The 22500-nt window shown below is 36.8% G+C and overlaps 2 protein-coding genes across 3 annotated transcripts; both read right to left on the minus strand.

Annotated features, from left to right (window-relative positions):
- Window positions 1-3270: 3270 nt before the first annotated feature.
- On the minus strand, window positions 3271-10574 carry amy2a (amylase alpha 2A). 2 transcript variants are annotated; one of them, XM_053673841.1, is made up of 11 exons: window positions 10436-10574; window positions 8459-8689; window positions 8175-8321; window positions 7838-8035; window positions 7475-7705; window positions 6994-7127; window positions 6737-6859; window positions 5761-5860; window positions 4164-4285; window positions 3955-4080; window positions 3271-3495 (listed from the first exon to the last, which is right to left on the minus strand). In XM_053673841.1, exons 2-11 carry the CDS (start codon window positions 8624-8626, stop codon window positions 3306-3308), a joined length of 1539 nt encoding a protein of 512 aa, XP_053529816.1. In that variant the 5' UTR covers window positions 8627-8689; window positions 10436-10574; the 3' UTR covers window positions 3271-3305. The 2 variants fall into 2 exon arrangements, with proteins under 2 accessions (XP_053529816.1, XP_053529817.1); XM_053673842.1 differs by having other exon boundaries at window positions 8459-8648; window positions 10436-10568.
- A 5031-nt stretch (window positions 10575-15605) lies between these two features.
- On the minus strand, window positions 15606-20645 carry LOC108261946 (alpha-amylase). Its single transcript, XM_053673840.1, has 10 exons — window positions 20439-20645; window positions 20155-20301; window positions 19818-20015; window positions 19455-19685; window positions 18974-19107; window positions 18707-18829; window positions 17730-17829; window positions 16506-16627; window positions 16297-16422; window positions 15606-15830 (listed from the first exon to the last, which is right to left on the minus strand). Exons 1-10 carry the CDS (start codon window positions 20604-20606, stop codon window positions 15641-15643), a joined length of 1539 nt encoding a protein of 512 aa, XP_053529815.1. The 5' UTR covers window positions 20607-20645; the 3' UTR covers window positions 15606-15640.
- Between the last annotated feature and the right edge of the window lie 1855 nt (window positions 20646-22500).

A 22500-nucleotide genomic window follows, 5' to 3' on the forward strand; every position in this document is an offset into this window, starting at 1 on the left:
TATTAATAATAATAATAATAATAATAATAATAATAATAATAATAATAACATTCTCTTTGAAGCATTCATAAACATTGCGTAAATTCTCTATAGAGCAGTGCTGGAAACTTTATGAGGGCTTAATATCAAAACCCATGAGGAGACGTCATTTTTATACTCAAACAGAGAAGAGAACAACCCTCAGTTATCATTATATACAGCCCTGACCTCCTGACCATATCTGTGGGTGTTAATGATGACGTTCATGACGACATTGACCTCAAGCTAAATGAAGTCTAGAGGCTATCATACTTGATTTATGATACAGGATACTATCTAGTAAAAGTTCAGTATAATGTTCAGTGAAAAGTTCAGTGTAAAGTTCACTATAAAGATCAGTGTAAATATCAGTGTAAAGTTCTGTGTAAAGTTCAGTGTAAAGTTCAGTGTAAATATCAGTTTAAAGATCAGTGTAAAGGTCAGTGTAAATATCAATGTTAAGTTCAGTGTAAAGTTCAGTGTAAATATCAGTGTAAAGTTCAATGTAAAGATCTGTATAAATATCAGTGTAGAGTTCAGTGTAAATATCAGTGTTAAGTTTAGTGTAAAGTTCAGTGTGAATATCAGTGTAAAGTTCAGTGTAAGGTTCAGTGTAAAATTCAGTGGAAATATCAGTTTAAAGATCAGTGTAAAGTTCAGTGTAAATATCAGTGTAAAGTTCAGTGTAAAGTTCAGTGTAAATATCAGTTTAAAGATCAGTGTAAAGCTCAGTGTAAATATCAGTGTTAAGTTCAGTATAAAGTTCAGTGTAAATATCAGTGTTAAGTTCAGTAGAAAGTTCAGTGTAAATATCAGTGTAAAGTTCTGTGTAAATATCAGTTTAAGGTTCAGTGTAAGGTTCAGTGTAAGGTTCAGTGTAAGGTTCAGTGTAATATATCAGTGTAAAAATTCAGTGTAAAGTTCAGTGTAAAATTTAGTGTAAAGTTCAGTGTAAAGTTCGGTGTAAATATCAGTGTAAAGTTCAGTGTGCATATCAGTGTAAAGCTCAGTGTAAATATCAGTGTTAAGTTCAGTGTAAATATCAGTGTAAAGCTCAGTGTAAATACCAGTGTTTAGTTCAGTGTAAATATCAGTGTAAAATTCAGTGTGAAGTTTAGTGTGAAAAATTCAGTGTAAAGTTCAGTGTAATGTTCAGTGTTAAGTTCGGTGTAAAATTCAGTGTGAAGTTCAGTGTTAATATCAGTGTAAAGTTCAGTGAGAAGTTCAGTGTAAAGTTCAGTGTAAAGATCAGTGTAAATATCAGTGTAATGTTCTGTGTAAAGTTTAGTGTAAAAATCAGTGTAAAGTTCAGTTTAAATTTCAGTGTAAAGTTCAGTGTAAAGCTCAGTGTAAATATCAGTGTTAAGTTCAGTGTAAATATCAGTGTTAAGTTCAGCGTGAATATCAGTGTAAAATTCAGTGTAATTATCAGTGTTAAGCTCAGTGTAAATATCAGTGTTAAGTTCAGCGTGAATATCAGTGTAAAATTCAGTGTAATTATCAGTGTTAAGTTCAGTGTAAATATCAGTGTAAAACTCAGTGTAATTATCAGTGTTAAGTTCAGTGTAAATATCAGTGTAACGCTCAGTGTAAATATCAGTGTAAAGTTCAGTGTAAAGTTCAGTGTTAAGTTTAGTGTAACGTTCAGTGTGAATATCAGTGTAAAGTTCAGTGTAAATATCAGTGTAAAGTTCAGTGTAAAGTTCAGTGTAAGGTTCAGTGTAAATATCAGTGTAAAGCTCAGTGTAAATATCAGTGTAAATATCAGTTAAGTTCAGTGTAAATAGTGTAAAGTTCAGTGTTAAGTTCAGTGTAAAGTTCAGTGTAAAGTTCAGTGTAAATATCAGCTTAAAGTTCAGTGTAAAGTTCAGTGTAAAGCTCAGTGTAAATATCAGTGTTAAGTAAAGTGTAAATATCAGTGTAAAATTCAATGTAAAGTTCAGTGTGAAAAATTCAGTGTAAATATCAGTGTAAATATCAGTGTAAAATTCAGTGTATATTTCAGTGTAAATATCAGTGTAAAATTCAGTGTTAAGTTCAGTGTAACATTCAGTGTGAATATCAGTGTAAAATTCAGTGTAAATATCAGTTTAAAGTTCAGTGTAAATATCAGTGTAAAGTTCAGTGTAAGGTTCTGTGTAACGTTCAGTGTAAAGTTCAGTGTAAATATCAGTGTAAAGTTCAGTGTAATATATCAGTGTAAAGCTCAGTGTAATTATCAGTGTTAAGTTCAGTGTAAATATCAGTGTAAAACTCAGTGTAATTATCAGTGTTAAGTTCAGTGTAAATATCAGTGTAAAGCTCAGTGTAAATATCAGTGTTAAGTTCAGCGTGAATATCAGTGCAAAATTCAGTGTAAAGTTCAGTGTGAAAAATTCAGTGTAAAGTTCAGTGTAATGTTCAGTGTAAAGTTCAGTGTAATATTCAGTGTAAAGTTCAGCTGTGTTCCTTACAGCAGGGGTGTTTCCTGTCACCAGCGAGGCGCATATATGAGCTCATATCATTAATTAACTACATCTCAAAATCCACACAAAAGACCTGAAACTAGCCCAAAAATGTTGAGCTTGGAAAAGGGAGACACATTTATACACACTGTCTGCACTTACACTTTGTTTACAAAAATTTATTAGATTTCATTCTGATCATTTGCTATAAAACAATGTGGTATTGTAAACCAGTCCAATCTCACAACTCTGATTATAACTGTCCTGTCCGCTGCTCCTCCCCCTGAGCATGGGGCAGTGTGATTACCACCCCGGTGGGCCTCTATCTATTAGTGCTTGTTGCAGTTCCCATGTTTGACCACAAGGTGTAATAATAACTTTATAGCGCTAAATGGGACATCGACTTTTACGTTATCTGTCACACAGCGACATTATTTAAATCATTGCTCCCTCAAAAGAGGTGATTAGTATTTAAATGGAATTTAATGTTGTGACTTTATGAATATTAACATTTGTTAGATCTGTTGCATCACCTGACCCTACACACGGATTGTAGATCACCTGATTGAGATGGCTGCTAATTGTTTATCTTCATGTTTTGTGTTATCGGTTATGTATTGCTTCAGTATATGCTTCATGACTGTGTTATAAACGCCAGTGTGATTAACACTTTATATTAAACTCACGTATTTGTCTTGTGTGCAGGATTGATTAGGAAACAGAGCTGGAAGGATGGGCGTGATACCGTCACCTTCCCCCGTTCCCTGAGTATTTGTTTGGTTTAAGAATGACACAAACGCCACATGGCTGCATGCTCACTTGGTTTTTTTATTATGTATTATTTCACAGTTTCGCATTAACGTGGATGGCGACGAACGGATCCTCGTCAGTGTTGCTGATTTTAAAGTAAGCGCGCCCGTCTCCACCCACTTGCACTTGTTTTCCTGTGCAAGCGCTTCCTTGCTTTTGTCCGGAAATGACGTCACAGTACGTGCCGCTGGGCAAACCGGTGTTCAGCGTGGCGTCCAGAGTCCTGAAGGTAAACAAGAAACAGTTTTGAATTGATATTAGGAACATTAAACTCTCACTGAACTTTAAAAGCATAACAGGAACAAAATACAATTCTGTTTCTATAACAGTTTCACTACAGAGTGCACCACTGCAGAAATCCAGCACACCCGGGAAATCCCACAATGCACTAGTACAGAATACCCATCATGCACTAAGCTGTGGTATGTAAACTGAGCGTAGCAAAGCAGAATTTTAAGGAAGGAGGACAAAAGAATGAAAGAGAAAGTCAGAAAGGAATTGACAGATTAAAAAGTTCTTTAAAAAGTGAAAACAAAGAGCGACAAGAAAGAAGAACTACCAGGAGGCGGAGCTCTGAGTCAGAGGGCGGGGTTTGCTGCTCTGTTTCCTCTGTATCTCAGAAGCAGTGATATGAAGAAAATAAGGGAATGTTAAACAGTACAGCAGTAAAACGTTCCCTCACCAGTCGTCGTTGTTGATGACGATGAAGCCGCGATTCCCGCGACCGAACGCGATCTGGTTGTTTCCGTTGTCCCACCAGTTGACCAGCGACTGTCCGTTAACCGTGTTCCGGAAGATCACCATGTTCCTGTGGAGAAAGTTCTGTAGCTGTAATAAAAAGATTTTTTTCATCCTGTTCCTGTTCCAGAGTCGACGGGGCGAGGGTGTTACCTGATCTGCCTCCACCTGTGCTCACACACCCAGCCGTCTCCACACGTGCTGTCCGCGTTGATGGGAACCGGCTTCGTTCTGCCATCGCTGTAACTGGGAGGTCCGATCCAATCGTTCTGATCCTGACAACACCATAATCTCGTTTAGAGCAAATTATCATTATAAATATCTAAGATATGAAAAAAATATTAAAGGTAGAAAGTAAAAGTCAAAAAGTAAAGAAATTTAAAATATATTTGAAAAAAAATTAATGATAGAAAGTTATAACCTTATAACGTTCTTAAAATACATTTAAAAAATTATAATATATTTAATTTAATATATATATATTTAATTATCAACTTATATATCTCTTTTTACATGATTATGATTGATGAAAGTTTTTTTGTCTGAGCTCTGAACTACATGATTATTACTACAGTTATATATAACATGATTATTACTACAGTTATATATAACGATTATTATTACAGTTATATATAACATGATTATTACTATTACAGTTATATATAACATGATTATTACTATTACAGTTATATATAACGTAATTATTATTACAGTTATATATAACATGATTATTACTACAGTTATATATAACGATTATTATTACAGTTATATATAACATGATTATTACTATTACAGTTATATATAACGATTATTATTACAGTTATATATAACGATTATTACTACAGTTATATATAACATGATTATTACTATTACAGTTATATATAACGATTATTATTACAGTTATATATAACGATTATTACTACAGTTATATATAACGTAATTATTACTACAGTTATATATAACATGATTATTATTACAGTTACATATAACATGATTATTACTACAGTTATATATAACATGATTATTACTACAGTTATATATAACATGATTATTACTATTACAGTTATATATAACGATTATTATTACAGTTATATATAACATGATTATTATTATTACAGTTATATATAACATGATTATTACTACAGTTATATATAACATGATTATTACTACAGTTATATATAACGTAATTATTATTACAGTTATATATAACATGATTATTACTATTACAGTTATATATAACGATTATTATTACAGTTATATATAACGATTATTACTACAGTTATATATAACATGATTATTATTACAGTTATATATAACGTAATTATTATTAGTTATATATAACATGATTATTATTACAGTTATATATAACATGATTATTACCACAGTTATATATAACATGATTATTACTACAGTTATATATAACATGATTATTACTACAGTTATATATAACATGATTATTATTATTACAGTTATATATAACATGATTATTATTATTACAGTTATATATAACATGATTATTATTATTACAGTTATATATAACATGATTATTATTATTATTACAGTTATATATAACATGATTATTACTACAGTTATGTATAACATGATTATTATTATTACAGTTATATATAACATGATTATTATTACAGTTATATATAACATGATTATTATTATTACAGTTATATATAACATGACTTTGGTGATAATTAATATACACAGTGTATAAAGGTACATTTTTGGTTCCTGTTGGTACCTTTCCATTGACGAAATTGCGATCCCAGCGGTAGCTGGACATCACTCGGGGGAAGCCGTACGGATGCGCCAACATCAGACCGACAGCCATCTTATACAACCTGACACGGGGTTCATGATGAAATTCATCAGTTCATGTATTACAGTACATTCATATTTTTTATTTGATTTCATTTCCAATTCTCCTGATTTCTTTTTTTTAATGATATTGTTTAAAAATGGAATTGTTTAATGACACCAGCGCATGACTGAACACCTCATTAAGTGTTGATTAATCTTCTATAACATCGGCTCAAATCACAAATTTATAATAACGTGCTGACTCTAATACGTTATCGTTTCTATAGCAACAGCTCATTCACAGGGACTTTTAATAATAAGAGATTATCAGAGAAGTTTTCTGTTAGGAGAGATTTATTGAACATTTTGGGAAGGAGTCTCCAGTGCCAGTGCTTTGCAACAGGCAGAGGTAAAGTTACGTTGCGTGCAACTATAAACGGATAAAAGCGTAATGCGTCATTCTTTAATGACACGCTGCAGAGTTAATGCTGACACTGGAGACTCCTTCCAAAAACGTTCAATAAATGTCTCTTAACAAGAACGTCACCACATCAACAATTATACATTTTATTTCATTAAACAACATGTTTTAAAAAAACCTTTTTATTATAAGTCTTCATAATTATTTATAATTACGATTATGTGCCGCGTCCACTGTTCTCGCCCTGGTGAATGAGCGGTTACTATGGAAACGATAACATATTATAACAAGCACATTAATATAAACCTGGTGTTAATGTTACAGCCGGAGCTGCGGTCCGAGCCGCGCTGTTATACAGAAACAACACACAACTTCTGACCGATCAGATTCCAGAAATTAATTATGATAAACATATAATATAGCCCTAAGAGCTAATATAGTTTTGTTTCGTAAAAAGGTTTTACAAATTTGCTTTATAAAAAAAAGAGAAAAACACCTGGGATCCCAGAAGGTGAGGATGGAACCTCCTCCAGCTCCGTGGCCTCTCTGATTATCATGATTATCAACAAACACCAAAGCTTTATCCGATGGCATAAAACCCCAACCTTCTCCCCAGTTACTGAAAACACACACACACACACACACACACACACACACACACACACACACACACACACACACACACACACACAGTGTTAGGTGTACAGTGATCTGAGTTTAAATCACATCCCCATGTTCAGAGGAAACACTTACACCAGATAGCGCAGTTTCTCGTTGTTCCACTTGCGGAAAACGCCTCCCAGTTTAGCGCCGTATTTAAATTCCGTCACTCTGCCCAGCCCATAATACTGTGACGCTGTGATCGGCTCTCCACCGAGATCAATAACCTGAAAACATCATCAATAATCCACTTCTAATAATCCAGTTTAAACATATACTGCAGTCTGAGCTGGAAAATCCTTTAACAAACTCAAACAAATAAACATTAGCTTAAACAAATAAACATTAGCTTAAACAAATACACATTACCATAAATAAATAAACATTACCTTAAATAAATAAACATTACCATAAATAAATAAACATTACCTTAAATAAATAAACATTACCTTAAATAAATAAACATTACCATAAATAAATAAACATTACCTTAAATAAATAAACATTAGCATAAACAAATAATCATTACCTTAAATAAATAACCCTGTAATTAAATAAAGCAGAAAAACAGAACCTCCTGGAAGATGAAGGGTCTGGATCCAGCGGTGAACCACTTGGTGTTGAGGTTATTGAGACTTCCGAAAACAGCACTTAAATCTCCAGGCCACATGTGTTTACAGGCGTCCACTCTGAACCCGGCCACGCCCAGATCGATCAGCTTGTTCATGTATTCGTTCACTTTACCACGGACGTAGCTTTTCTCCAGAGCCAGGTCCAGCAGACCGACCAGACGACAGTTTCTCACCTAACGTCATGTAATAATAAAATGTCTGAATTACCCGTAATGTACGCTGACCAGTGAGTGTGTGAGGTTATGGGGTTTAGTGTCCCGCAGGTTTATTGCCTTTTACTGAACACACTGCGCCGTGTTACGTACCTGATTAACATCGTTATAATTCTCGATTTCGCCGCTGGAGGTGGAGCACTTTCCGTCGTTAAAGTCCAAGTTAGAGTAGGGAACTCCAGGGAAATCCTTTGTGTTGGCGTTGAAATACGATCCGCAGCTCGAGTGTTTACCTTCTCCACCTCCGGATCCACACATGTGATTAATCACCGCGTCCACGTAAATGTTCACCTGCAGTCAGCAGTTCGGACAATGTTTTACTTAACTGTATGTGTCGAGTTTGTGGAGTTGTTTTATGCTGTATTTGTTACAGTGTGTGTGTGTGTGTGTGTGTGTGTATGTGTGTGTGTGTGTGTGTGTGTGTTTTTACCCCAACGTTGTTGCATCTGGTGATCATGTCCTTGAGCTCAGCCTCAGTTCCTGATCTGGAGCAGAGGTTGTAGCTGATCGGTTGATATCTCTGCCACCAAGGATGCCAAGGGTTGGTGACGACGATGCTCTCGCTCGGAGGAGAAATCTGTCAGATGAATGAACAGTAAAGTTATAAAGGTGTGTGAGCTCGGACACGGAGCTCCAGCGGTTATATCCAGTGAAATATCACTGTTTCAGTCAGGAGCAGTGTGAGTGTCTGAGATCGTGTTGAAGAAAGCTTACCTGAACTCCTCCGAAGCCGTTGGGAGCGAGGTACCTCTCACACTCCGCGGCGATGTCCTGCCAGCGCCATTCGAACAGGTGAACGATGGCAGTGCGGCCGCTTTTGGTGTGTGGGTTGAATTGCGAAAGGCTCAGGCCGAAAAGGGCTGCCAGAATAAGAAGCTTCATCTTCACTCCTCAGGCTGAGGAACTTCAGAGACAGAGGAGACTTCGGCTGGATCTTATTTATAACTGAACGTCCTCAATGACACAGGAGTTAATATTTAATAAGTGTAACACGCACCTGCTAATCAGCCTCACTTTCTCACGTTTACTGCCCTTGTTTAAACACATCTGAGGCGCAAAACATCCCACAGGAAACGATTTCCCACATGAGAACACACCACATGGTCTGTAAAAATATTTCCCTTTTAAAATAAATAAATAGTAGTTAAAGTTAAAGACCTGAGGCGCTGAATAACTTGGGAACTGGAAAGAGAACTAAAATGATAAGAAATTAAAGAAGCAATGAGCTAAAGCACTGAAGAACTGATGGACCTAAAGGGGACTAAATTAGGAACTACTGAGCTGAACATAACCCAGTAAATAAGGAATTACTGGGACTAAACAAATAAGGAACTATTTATGGAACCATAGAACTAAAGGACTAATGAGCCATGAAACTAAAGCACAAATAAACTCATTTTGAATCCAGGGAACTAAAGGCTTCATCAGTTGAGGAACTAAATGTACTAAAGTACTCAGGAACTAAAAATAACTTCGTAACTAAAGAAATAAGGAACTAAAGAAAGTACCGATGGACTGAAGGACTAATGAGCCAGGGAATTAAATCTTAAGGAACTATGTCATGTCATGGCAAACGCATGACTCCATTTCCCAGAATGCACCGCAAACTACAAACATGGCCGAGGACTACATCTCCCAGTGTAACCCACAGACACACTTCTCATAGAGACTAATCACACACACCTGTTCCTGCTCACAATCAACATCACACCGCACTGTAACAGAGACTGTCCACACGATGTGTTGGAGAAGTATAGTTCAGTGTAGTCTGTGTTTCTTGACAAGCCTTTCCACTGTTTTGTTTATTCTGCTTTTGATTCTGCTTCGCCTTTGATCTTGAATTCTGCCCTACCTGCTCGAGCCAGTTCTCCTGATCACCTGACCCTTCCCCTGCTTTGACCACGCTAGTGTTTCACGTTTTGGATTTGTCTGCCTGTCTCTACTCTAATAAAGATCTTATCTGCGTTCGGATCTGTCCTAACCCTCATTACGTGACCGATTACTTCACCTTAACATGGATGCAGCAGAATTCCAAGAGGTCCAAGAGGTCCTTTATGTCATGATTCCCCCTTGAAGCAGCGTGCTCTAAGCGCGGATGCGCGAGCGCCTGCTGTTCCATTGTTGTCAGTAGTGACATCTGGACACGTGTGTTTTGTTTATGTTTCGGTCATGTCTCCTCCCTGTTCTGTCATTGGCTGGGATTTCACGTGTGTCTGTATTGCCCTCAGCTGCTAGCGGTTTAGACGCTGATCATGTCCGCATATATACCGCGCGCCTCTCAGCACACAAGGCGGAAGATTATCATAGAGTTAGATTAGAGCGTATAGCAGTCATAGTCACGGTCCATGTTTAGTGTTAGTTCACGCTGGATTATCCGCTCCCACTTCCTCGTCATAGTTCATGGTTCTTGTTCTGTTTATTGACCCTGTTTTCCGTGGCCACGACCTTGATTCATGTTTAATCCTGTCTATGCCTGTTTGCCGATCGCCTGACCTTCTCCTGTTTTGGATTACGTTTATGGATCATGTTTTGGATTTGTCTGCCTGTCTCTCTTTTAAAATAAACACTGTTCATACTGCACTTGCATCCGTCCTATCTCCGCTCCGTCACGATACGTGACACTTTATGAAAGGTGCAGGCTCAAATTTTGCCTGTTACCTGAGGACACTTAACACAGAAACAGATACTCACATATTGAATTGGAGAAAGAACAGTAAGACACCAGCCGTGAGTGAGAAGAAGCAGGGGTCCAGGTTTTATTGTTCTGTTCCACCACACGAGATCCCCACCGCTGAGAGTCTCAAAAGTGATCTCACATCCGGAGCTGAAGCTCCCTTATTTATACAGTTTCCTAAATCCAAACACCAATATGTTTAGAAAAAGCTTTCCCATAATACCATTACGTACATGACTCAACAGTTTTGAGAGACCTTGTACTCACGGGCTCCTCTGTTCTCATAGACCGTTATCTTGCGGCTCTGGCCGTTCCCATCGACCGTTATCTCGCTGCCCTAGCACGGCTCAAATATATTATAAACGGCCCGTCTTGATTCTCTCTTAAAAATTAAGGCCTTCGTCATGTCACTCCTGACGTTTTCTCGTGAGAAAAGGATCCTCCACACCTTCACGCACATTATGAGTAAGTTCTTTCTCATTTGTCTGTATTTCTGTGTTATGATGCTTTTTCTTTCATATTTGCTCTACATTTCTGCTTTTTTATATCTGGTTATACTGCTTGCAAGTATTTTACCCCCTTTCCTGCACTCCAGACTTCATAATATACTTATAATCCTTATATTCCTTTTATTATTTTTATAATGTTCTGCATTCCTTCTGTGTGTGTGTGTGTCTGTGGTTGGATAGGCCTCTGTGTGTGTGTGTGTGTGTGTGTGTTGTGTCTACATGCCTGACCTTGTCTGTGTATGTGTGTGTGTGCCTCGGCAACTGTGTGTATGTTTCTCAGCCTGCCCTCCTCAGCTCCTATATTTCTCTGTGAATAATAAATCATAATGTTAATCTTAAAGTGTGAATCCAGTTCATCAATATCACCACCTAATACAGTTTATTCGCTTCTATGTGTCCTAGGTGCCCGTCACTTTTACTTATCTTCTTTACTATAAGAAGTTTACTATAGCTTCTTTACTCAGTGTGGCCTCACATTATTATTATTATTATTATTAATAATAATAATAATAATAATAATAATAATAATAATAATAATAATAACATTCTCTTTGAATCGTTCATAAACATTGAGTAAATTTGCTATAAAACAATGTGGTATTGTAAACCAGTCCAATCTCGCAACTCTGATTATAACTGTCCTGTCCGCTGCTCCTCCCCCTGAGCATGGGGCAGTGTGATTACCACCCCAGTGGGCCTCTAATTATTAGTGCTTGTTGCAGTTCCCATGTTTGACCACAAGGTGTAGTAATAACTTTATAGCGCTAAATGGGACATCGACTTATACGTTATCTGTCACACAGCGACATTATTTAAATCATTGCTCCCTCAAAAGAGGTGATTAGTATTTAAATGGAATTTAAAGTCATGACTTTATGATACAGGATACTATCTAGTAAAAGCTCAGTGTAAAGTTCAGTATAAAGATCAGTGTAAATATCAGTGTAAAGTTCTGTGTAAATATCAGTGTAAAGTTCTGTGCAAATATCAGTTTAAAGATCAGTGTAAAGTTCAGCGTAAATATCAGTGTGAAGTGCAGTGCAAAATTCAGTGTGAATATCAGTGTGAAGTTCAGTGTAAAGCTCAGTGTAAAGTTCAGTATAAATATCAGTGTAGAGTTCAGTGTAAATATCAGTGTTAAGTTTAGTGTAAAGTTCAGTGTGAATATCAGTGTAAAGTTCAGTGTAAAGTTCAGTGAAAATATCAGTGTAAAAATCAGTGTAAAGTTCAGTGTAAATATCAGTTTAAAGGTCAGTGTAAAGCTCAGTGTAAATATCAGTGTTAAGTTCAGTATAAAGTTCAGTATAAAGTTCAGTGTAAATATCAGTTTAAAGATCAGTGTAAAGTTCATTGTAAATATCAGTGTAAAGTAAAGTTCAGTGTAAATATCAGTGTAAATATCAGTGTAAAGTTCAGTGTAAATATGTCATATTCAGTGTAAAGTTCAGTGTAAAGTTCAGTGTAAAGTTCAGTGATCTTTAATCTGATATTTTTACACTGAACTTTACACTAGTAAAGATCAGTATAAATATCAGTGTAGTGTTCAGTGTAAATATCAGTGTTAAGTTTAGTGTAACGTTCAGTGTGAATATCAGTGTAAAGTTCAGTGTAAATATCAGTGTAAAATTCAGTGGAAAGTTCTGTGTAAATATCAGTTTAAAGTTCAGTGTAAATATCAGTGAAAACATCAGTGTAAAGTTCAGTATAAAAATCAGTGTAAATATCAGTGTAAAGTTCAGTGTAAAGATCAGTATAAATATCAGTGTAGTGTTCAGCGTAAATATCAGTGTTAAGTTTAGTGTAACGTTCAGTGTGAATATCAGTGTAAAGTTCAGTGTAAATATCAGTGTAAAACTCAGTGTAAATATCAGTGTAATATATCAGTGTAAAAATCAGTGTAAAGCTCAGTGTAAATATCAGTGTAATATATCAGTGTTAAGTTCAGTGTAAATAGTGTAAAGTTCAGTGTAAATATCAGTTTAAAGTTCAGTGTAAAGTTCAGTGTAAAGTTCAGTGTAAATATCAGTGTAAAATTCAGTGTAAAGTTCAGTGTAAATATCAGTGTAAAATTCAGTGTTAAGTTCAGTGTAAAATTCAGTGTTAAGTTCAGTGTAACGTTCAGTGTAACGTTCAGTGTGAATATCAGTGTAAAATTCAATGTAAATATCAGTTTAAAGTTCAGTGTAAAGTTCAGTGTAAATATCAGTGTAAAGTTCTGTGTAAAGTTCTGTGTAAAGTTCTGTGTAAAGTTCTGTGTAACGTTCAGTGTAATGTTCAGTGTAAAGTTCAGTGTAAAGTTCAGTGTAAAGATCAGTGTAAATCTCAGTGTAAAGCTCAGTGTTAAGTTCAGTGTAAATAGTGTAAAGTTCAGTGTAAATATCAGTGTAAAATTCAGTGTAAATATCAGTTTAAAGTTCAGTGTAAATATCAGTGTTAAGTTCAGTGTAAAGTTCAGTGTAAATATCAGTGTAAATATCTGTGTTAAGTTCAGTGTAAAGTTCAGTGTAAAGTTCAGTGTAAAGCTCAGTGTAAATATCAGTGTTAAGTAAAGTGTAAATATCAGTGTAAAATTCAATGTAATGTTCAGTGTGAAAATTTCAGTGTAAAGTTCAGTGTAAATATCAGCGTAAAATTCAGTGTAAAGTTCAGTGTAAAGTTCACTGTAAATATCAGTGTAAAGTTCAGTGTAATGTTCAGTGTAAATATCAGTGTAATGTTCAGTGTGAAAATTTCAGTGTAAAGTTCAGTGTAAATATCAGCGTAAAGTTCAGTGTAAAGTTCAGTGTAAAATTCAGTGTAAAGTTCAGTGTAATGTTCAGTGTAAATATCAGTTTAAAGTTCAGTGTAATGTTCAGTGTAAATATCAGTGTAAAGTTCAGTATAAAGTTCTGTGTAAATATCAGTTTAAAGTTCAGTGTATGTTCAGTGTAAATATCAGTGTAAAGTTCAGTGTCAAATTCAGTGTAAACTTCAGTGTAAAGTTCAGTGTAGAGATCAGTATAAATATCAGTGTAGAGTTCAGTGTAATGTTCAGTGTAAAGTTCAGTGTAAATATCAGTGTTAAGTTTAGTGTAACGTTCAGTGTTAAGTTTAGTGTAACGTTCAGTGTGAATATCAGTGTAAAGTTCAGTGTATGGTTCAGTGTAAAATTCAGTGTAAATATCAGTGTAAAGTTCAGTGTAAATATCAGTGTTACGTTCAGTGTAAATATCAATGTAAAATTCAGTGTAAAGTTCAGTGTGAAAAATTCAGTGTAAAGTTCAGTGTAACATTCAGTGTAAATATCAGTGTTAGGTTTAGTGTAAAGTTCAGTGTGAATATCAGTGTAAGGTTCAGTGCAAAATTCAGTGTAAATATCAGTGTAAAGTTCAGTGTAAATATCAGTTTAAAGTTCAGTGTAAATATCAGTGTAAATATCAGTGTAAATATCAGTGTAAAATTCAGTGTAAATATCAGTGTCAAATTCAGTGTAAAATTCAGTGTTAAGTTCATTGTAAAGTTCAGTGTAAAGATCAGTATAAATATCAGTGTAGAGTTCAGTGTAAATATCAGTGTTAAGTTTAGTGTAACGTTTAGTGTAACGTTCAGTGTAAGGTTCAGTGTAAAGTTCAGTGTAAAGTTCAGTTTAAAGATCAGTGTAAAGTTCAGTGTAAAGCTCAGTGTAAATATCAGTGTTAAGTAAAGTGTAAATATCAGTGTAAAATTCAATGTAAAGTTCAGTGTGAAAAATTCAGTTTAAAGTTCAGTGTAAATATCAGTGTAAAATTCAGTGTTAAGTTCAATGTAAAGTTCAGTGTGAAAAATTCAGTGTAATGTTCAGTGTAAGTTCAGTGTAAAGTTCAGTGTAAATATCAGTGCAAAATTCAGTGTAAAGTTCAGTGTGAAAAATTCAGTGTAAAGTTCAGTGTGAAAAATTCAGTGCAAAGTTCAGTGTAACATTCAGTGTAAAGTTCAGCTGTGTTCCTTACAGCAGGGGTGTCACATTTATACATACAAAAGGGAGACACATTTATACATACTGTCTGCACTTACACTTTGTTTACAAAAAATTATTAGATTTCATTCTGATCATTTGCTATAAAACAATGTGGTATTGTAAACCAGTCCAATCTCGCAACTCTGATTATAACTGTCCTGTCCGCTGCTCCTCCCCCTGAGCATGGGGCAGTGTGATTACCACCCCGGTGGGCCTCTATCTATTAGTGCTTGTTGCAGTTCCCATGTTTGACCACAAGGTGTAATAATAACTTTATAGCGCTAAATGGGACATCGACTTTTACGTTATCTGTCACACAGCGACATTATTTAAATCATTGCTCCCTCAAAAGAGGTGATTAGTATTTAAATGGAATTTAAAGTTGTGACTTTATGAATATTAACATTTCTTAGATCTGTTGCATCACCTGACCCTACACACGGATTGTAGATCACCTGATTGAGATGGCTGCTAATTGTTTATCTTCATGTTTTGTGTTATCGGTTATGTATTGCTTCAGTATATGCTTCATGACTGTGTTATAAACGCCAGTGTGATTAACACTTTATATTAAACTCACGTATTTGTCTTGTGTGCAGGATTGATTAGGAAACAGAGCTGGAAGGATGGGCGTGATACCGTCACCTTCCCCCGTTCCCTGAGTATTTGTTTGGTTTAAGAATGACACAAACGCCACATGGCTGCATGCTCACTTGGTTTTTTTATTATGTATCATTTCACAGTTTCGCATTAACGTGGATGGCGACGAACGGATCCTCGTCAGTGTTGCTGATTTTAAAGTAAGCGCGCCCGTCTCCACCCACTTGCACTTGTTTTCCTGTGCAAGCGCTTCCTTGCTTTTGTCCGGAAATGACGTCACAGTACGTGCCACTGGGCAAACCGGTGTTCAGCGTGGCGTCCAGAGTCCTGAAGGTAAACAAGAAACAGTTTTGAATTGATATTAGGAACATTAAACTCTCACTGAACTTTAAAAGCATAACAGGAACGAAATACAATTCTGTTTCTATAACAGTTTCACTACAGAGTGCACCACTGCAGAAATCCAGCACACCCGGGAAATCCCACAATGCACTAGTACAGAATACCCATCATGCACTGAGCTGTGGTATGTAAACTGAGCGTAGCAAAGCGGAATTAGTAAGGAAGGAGGACAAAAGAATGAAAGAGAAAGAGAAAATCAGAAAGGAATTGACAGATTAAAAAGTTCTTTAAAAAGTGAAAACAAAGAGCAACAAGAAAGAAGAACTACCAGGAGGCGGAGCTCTGAGTCAGAGGGCGGGGTTTGCTGCTCTGTTTCCTCTGTATCTCAGAAGCAGTGATATGAAGAAAATAAGGGAATGTTAAACAGTACAGCAGTAAAACGTTCCCTCACCAGTCGTCATTGTTGATGACGATGAAGCCGCGATTCCCGCGACCGAACGCGATCTGGTTGTTTCCGTTGTCCCACCAGTTGACCAGCGACTGTCCGTTAACCGTGTTCCGGAAGATCACCATGTTCCTGTGGAGAAAGTTCTGTAGCTGTAATAAAAAGATTTTTTTCATCCTGTTCCTGTTCCAGAGTCGACGAGGCGAGGGTGTTACCTGATCTGCCTCCACCTGTGCTCACACACCCAGCCGTCTCCACACGTGCTGTCCGCGTTGATGGGAACCGGCTTCGTTCTGCCATCGCTGTAACTGGGAGGTCCGATCCAATCGTTCTGATCCTGACAACACCATAATCTCGTTTAGAGCAAATTATCATTATAAATATCTAAGATATGAAAAAAATATTAAAGGTAGAAAGTAAAAGTCAAAAAGTAAAGAAATTTAAAATATATTTGAAAAAAAATTAATGCTAGAAAGTTATAACCTTATAACGTTCTTAAAATACATTTAAAAAATTATAATATATTTAATTTAATATATATATATTTAATTATCAACTTATATATCTCTTTTTACATGATTATGATTGATGAAAGTTTTTTTGTCTGAGCTCTGAACTACATGATTATTACTACAGTTATATATAACATGATTATTACTACAGTTATATATAACGATTATTATTACAGTTATATATAACATGATTATTACTATTACAGTTATATATAACGATTATTATTACAGTTATATATAACGATTATTATTACAGTTATATATAACATGATTATTACTACAGTTATATATAACGATTATTACTACAGTTATATATAACATGATTATTACTATTACAGTTATATATAACGATTATTATTACAGTTATATATAACGATTATTACTACAGTTATATATAACATGATTATTACTACAGTTATATATAACGTAATTATTATTACAGTTATATATAACATGATTATTATTACAGTTATATAACACGATTATTACTACAGTTATATATAACATGATTATTACTATTACAGTTATATATAACGATTATTATTACAGTTATATATAACGATTATTACTACAGTTATATATAACATGATTATTACTACAGTTATATATAACGTAATTATTATTACAGTTATATATAACATGATTATTATTACAGTTATATATAAAATGATTATTACCACAGTTATATATAACATGATTATTACTACAGTTATATATAACATGATTATTATTATTACAGTTATATATAACATGATTATTACTACAGTTATATATAACATGATTATTATTACTACAGTTATATATAACATGATTATTATTACAGTTATATATAACATGATTATTATTATTACAGTTATATATAACATGACTTTGGTGATAATTAATATACACAGTGTATAAAGGTACATTTTTGGTTCCTGTTGGTACCTTTCCATTGACGAAATTGCGATCCCAGCGGTAGCTGGACATCACTCGGGGGAAGCCGTACGGATGCGCCAACATCAGACCGACAGCCATCTTATACAACCTGACACGGGGTTCATGATGAAATTCATCAGTTCATGTATTACAGTACATTCATATTTTTTATTTGATTTCATTTCCAATTCTCCTGATTTCTTTTTTTTAATGATATTGTTTAAAAATGGAATTGTTTAATGACACCAGCGCATGACTGAACACCTCATTAAGTGTTGATTAATCTTCTATAACATCGGCTCAAATCACAAATTTATAATAACGCGCTGACTCTAATACGTTATCGTTTCTATAGCAACAGCTCATTCACAGGGACTTTTAATAATAAGAGATTATCAGAGAAGTTTTCTGTTAGGAGAGATTTATTGAACATTTTGGGAAGGAGTCTCCAGTGCCAGTGCTTTGCAACAGGCAGAGGTAAAGTTACGTTGCGTGCAACTATAAACGGATAAAAGCGTAATGCGTCATTCTTTAATGACACGCTGCAGAGTTAATGCTGACACTGGAGACTCCTTCCAAAAACGTTCAATAAATGTCTCTTAACAAGAACGTCACCACATCAACAATTATACATTTTATTTCATTAAACAACATGTTTTAAAAAAACCTTTTTATTATAAGTCTTCATAATTATTTATAATTACGATTATGTGCCGCGTCCACTGTTCTCGCCCTGGTGAATGAGCGGTTACTATGGAAACGATAACATATTATAACAAGCACATTAATATAAACCTGGTGTTAATGTTACAGCCGGAGCTGCGGTCCGAGCCGCGCTGTTATACAGAAACAACACACAACTTCTGACCGATCAGATTCCAGAAATTAATTATGATAAACATATAATATAGCCCTAAGAGCTAATATAGTTTTGTTTCGTAAAAAGGTTTTACAAATTTGCTTTATAAAAAAAAAGAGAAAAACACCTGGGATCCCAGAAGGTGAGGATGGAACCTCCTCCAGCTCCGTGGCCTCTCTGATTATCATGATTATCAACAAACACCAAAGCTTTATCCGATGGCATAAAACCCCAACCTTCTCCCCAGTTACTGAAAACACACACACACACACACACACACACACACACACACACACACACACACACACACACACACACACACACACACACACAGTGTTAGGTGTACAGTGATCTGAGTTTAAATCACATCCCCATGTTCAGAGGAAACACTTACACCAGATAGCGCAGTTTCTCGTTGTTCCACTTGCGGAAAACGCCTCCCAGTTTAGCGCCGTATTTAAATTCCGTCACTCTGCCCAGCCCATAATACTGTGACGCTGTGATCGGCTCTCCACCGAGATCAATAACCTGAAAACATCATCAATAATCCACTTCTAATAATCCAGTTTAAACATATACTGCAGTCTGAGCTGGAAAATCCTTTAACAAACTCAAACAAATAAACATTAGCTTAAACAAATAAACATTAGCTTAAACAAATAAACATTACCATAAATAAATAAACATTACCTTAAATAAATAAACATTACCATAAATAAATAAACATTACCTTAAATAAATAAACATTACCTTAAATAAATAAACATTACCATAAATAAATAAACATTACCTTAAATAAATAAACATTAGCATAAACAAATAATCATTACCTTAAATAAATAACCCTGTAATTAAATAAAGCAGAAAAACAGAACCTCCTGGAAGATGAAGGGTCTGGATCCAGCGGTGAACCACTTGGTGTTGAGGTTTTTGAGACTTCCGAAAACAGCACTTAAATCTCCAGGCCACATGTGTTTACAGGCGTCCACTCTGAACCCGGCCACGCCCAGATCGATCAGCTTGTTCATGTATTCGTTCACTTTACCACGGACGTAGCTTTTCTCCAGAGCCAGGTCCAGCAGACCGACCAGACGACAGTTTCTCACCTAACGTCATGTAATAATAAAATGTCTGAATTACCCGTAATGTACGCTGACCAGTGAGTGTGTGAGGTTATGGGGTTTAGTGTCCCGCAGGTTTATTGCCTTTTACTGAACACACTGCGCCGTGTTACGTACCTGATTAACATCGTTATAATTCTCGATTTCGCCGCTGGAGGTGGAGCACTTTCCGTCGTTAAAGTCCAAGTTAGAGTAGGGAACTCCAGGGAAATCCTTTGTGTTGGCGTTGAAATACGATCCGCAGCTCGAGTGTTTACCTTCTCCACCTCCGGATCCACACATGTGATTAATCACCGCGTCCACGTAAATGTTCACCTGCAGTCAGCAGTTCGGACAATGTTTTACTTAACTGTATGTGTCGAGTTTGTGGAGTTGTTTTATGCTGTATTTGTTACAGTGTGTGTGTGTGTGTGTGTGTGTGTATGTGTGTGTGTGTGTGTGTGTGTGTTTTTACCCCAACGTTGTTGCATCTGGTGATCATGTCCTTGAGCTCAGCCTCAGTTCCTGATCTGGAGCAGAGGTTGTAGCTGATCGGTTGATATCTCTGCCACCAAGGATGCCAAGGGTTGGTGACGACGATGCTCTCGCTCGGAGGAGAAATCTGTCAGATGAATGAACAGTAAAGTTATAAAGGTGTGTGAGCTCGGACACGGAGCTCCAGCGGTTATATCCAGTGAAATATCACTGTTTCAGTCAGGAGCAGTGTGAGTGTCTGAGATCGTGTTGAAGAAAGCTTACCTGAACTCCTCCGAAGCCGTTGGGAGCGAGGTACCTCTCACACTCCGCGGCGATGTCCTGCCAGCGCCATTCGAACAGGTGAACGATGGCAGTGCGGCCGCTTTTGGTGTGTGGGTTGAATTGCGAAAGGCTCAGGCCGAAAAGGGCTGCCAGAATAAGAAGCTTCATCTTCACTCCTCAGGCTGAGGAACTTCAGAGACAGAGGAGACTTCGGCTGGATCTTATTTATAACTGAACGTCCTCAATGACACAGGAGTTAATATTTAATAAGTGTAACACGCACCTGCTAATCAGCCTCACTTTCTCACGTTTACTGCCCTTGTTTAAACACATCTGAGGCGCAAAACATCCCACAGGAAACGATTTCCCACATGAGAACACACCACATGGTCCGTAAAAATATTTCCCTTTTAAAATAAATAAATAGTAGTTAAAGTTAAAGACCTGAGGCGCTGAATAACTTGGGAACTGGAAAGAGAACTAAAATGATAAGAAATTAAAGAAGCAATGAGCTAAAGCACTGAAGAACTGATGGACCTAAAGGGGACTAAATTAGGAACTACTGAGCTGAACATAACCCAGTAAATAAGGAATTACTGGGACTAAACAAATAAGGAACTATTTATGGAACCATAGAACTAAAGGACTAATGAGCCATGAAACTAAAGCACAAATAAACTCATTTTGAATCCAGGGAACTAAAGGCTTCATCAGTTGAGGAACTAAATGTACTAAAGTACTCAGGAACTAAAAATAACTTCGTAACTAAAGAAATAAGGAACTAAAGAAAGTACCGATGGACTGAAGGACTAATGAGCCAGGGAATTAAATCTTAAGGAACTATGTCATGTCATGGCAAACGCATGACTCCATTTCCCAGAATGCACCGCAAACTACAAACATGGCCGAGGACTACATCTCCCAGTGTAACCCACAGACACACTTCTCATAGAGACTAATCACACACACCTGTTCCTGCTCACAATCAACATCACACCGCATTGTAACAGAGACTGTCCACACGATGTGTTGGAGAAGTATAGTTCAGTGTAGTCTGTGTTTCTTGACAAGCCTTTCCACTGTTTTGTTTATTCTGCTTTTGATTCTGCTTCGCCTTTGATCTTGAATTCTGCCCTACCTGCTCGAGCCAGTTCTCCTGATCACCTGACCCTTCCCCTGCTTTGACCACGCTAGTGTTTCACGTTTTGGATTTGTCTGCCTGTCTCTACTCTAATAAAGATCTTATCTGCGTTCGGATCTGTCCTAACCCTCATTACGTGACCGATTACTTCACCGTAACATGGATGCAGCAGAATTCCAAGAGGTCCAAGAGGTCCTTTATGAAAGGGAAAACCTGAGGTGGGAGAAGATGGGGAAATTCTCCCTAATTTGAGCCAATCAGGAGTGGCTCGACATGATGTACTACATCATGGAGTATGTCAAGGAGGAGCCTTCCAACCAAGCTGGAACCATCTCCCACCCTGCCTCCTCTGTGGCTCCTCTCACTGTGGAGCTCGTCCAGCCTGCTGAGTCGACGGAGAACATTGTTCAGCCTCCCTGCTCGTCGGAGGACACCGCTCTATCTCCCTGTTCAACTGAAGACATTGCTCCACCTCCTGGTGCGGCCAAGAGCTCCGCTTTTCTTCCCTGCTCCGCCTTGGACGTCACTACGCTAGGCTCCGCTTCGGACATTACTCCACCTTCCTGCTCCGCTGAGGACGTCGCTCCTTTTCTTTGCTTCTCACCATAGGTCACTCCCCCTTCCTGCTCCTCGGAGGACATCGCTCCCCCCTCATGCTTCACGGAGAGCATCGCTCTCCCCTCTGGCCTCGCGGAGAACTTTGCTCCTCCCTCTAACTTCATGGGGAACGTGGCTTCCCCCTCAGGCTCTGCCTTGAGCTTCGTTCCTCCTGCTAGCTGCGCAGTAGCCATCGCTCCGCATTCGAGCCAGGCCGGGGATATCATGTCATCTCTCTGCAGTGCGGAAGAGACTGCCCCACATCTGAACCTCAGAGAGCACGCAAAGTTCCTGTCTGAGGTCGATGAGACGGCCTCTCAAGCC

Source organism: Ictalurus punctatus, chromosome 20 (assembly GCF_001660625.3).
Source record: "Ictalurus punctatus breed USDA103 chromosome 20, Coco_2.0, whole genome shotgun sequence".
In the NCBI taxonomy this organism is placed as follows: Eukaryota; Metazoa; Chordata; class Actinopteri; order Siluriformes; family Ictaluridae; genus Ictalurus; species Ictalurus punctatus.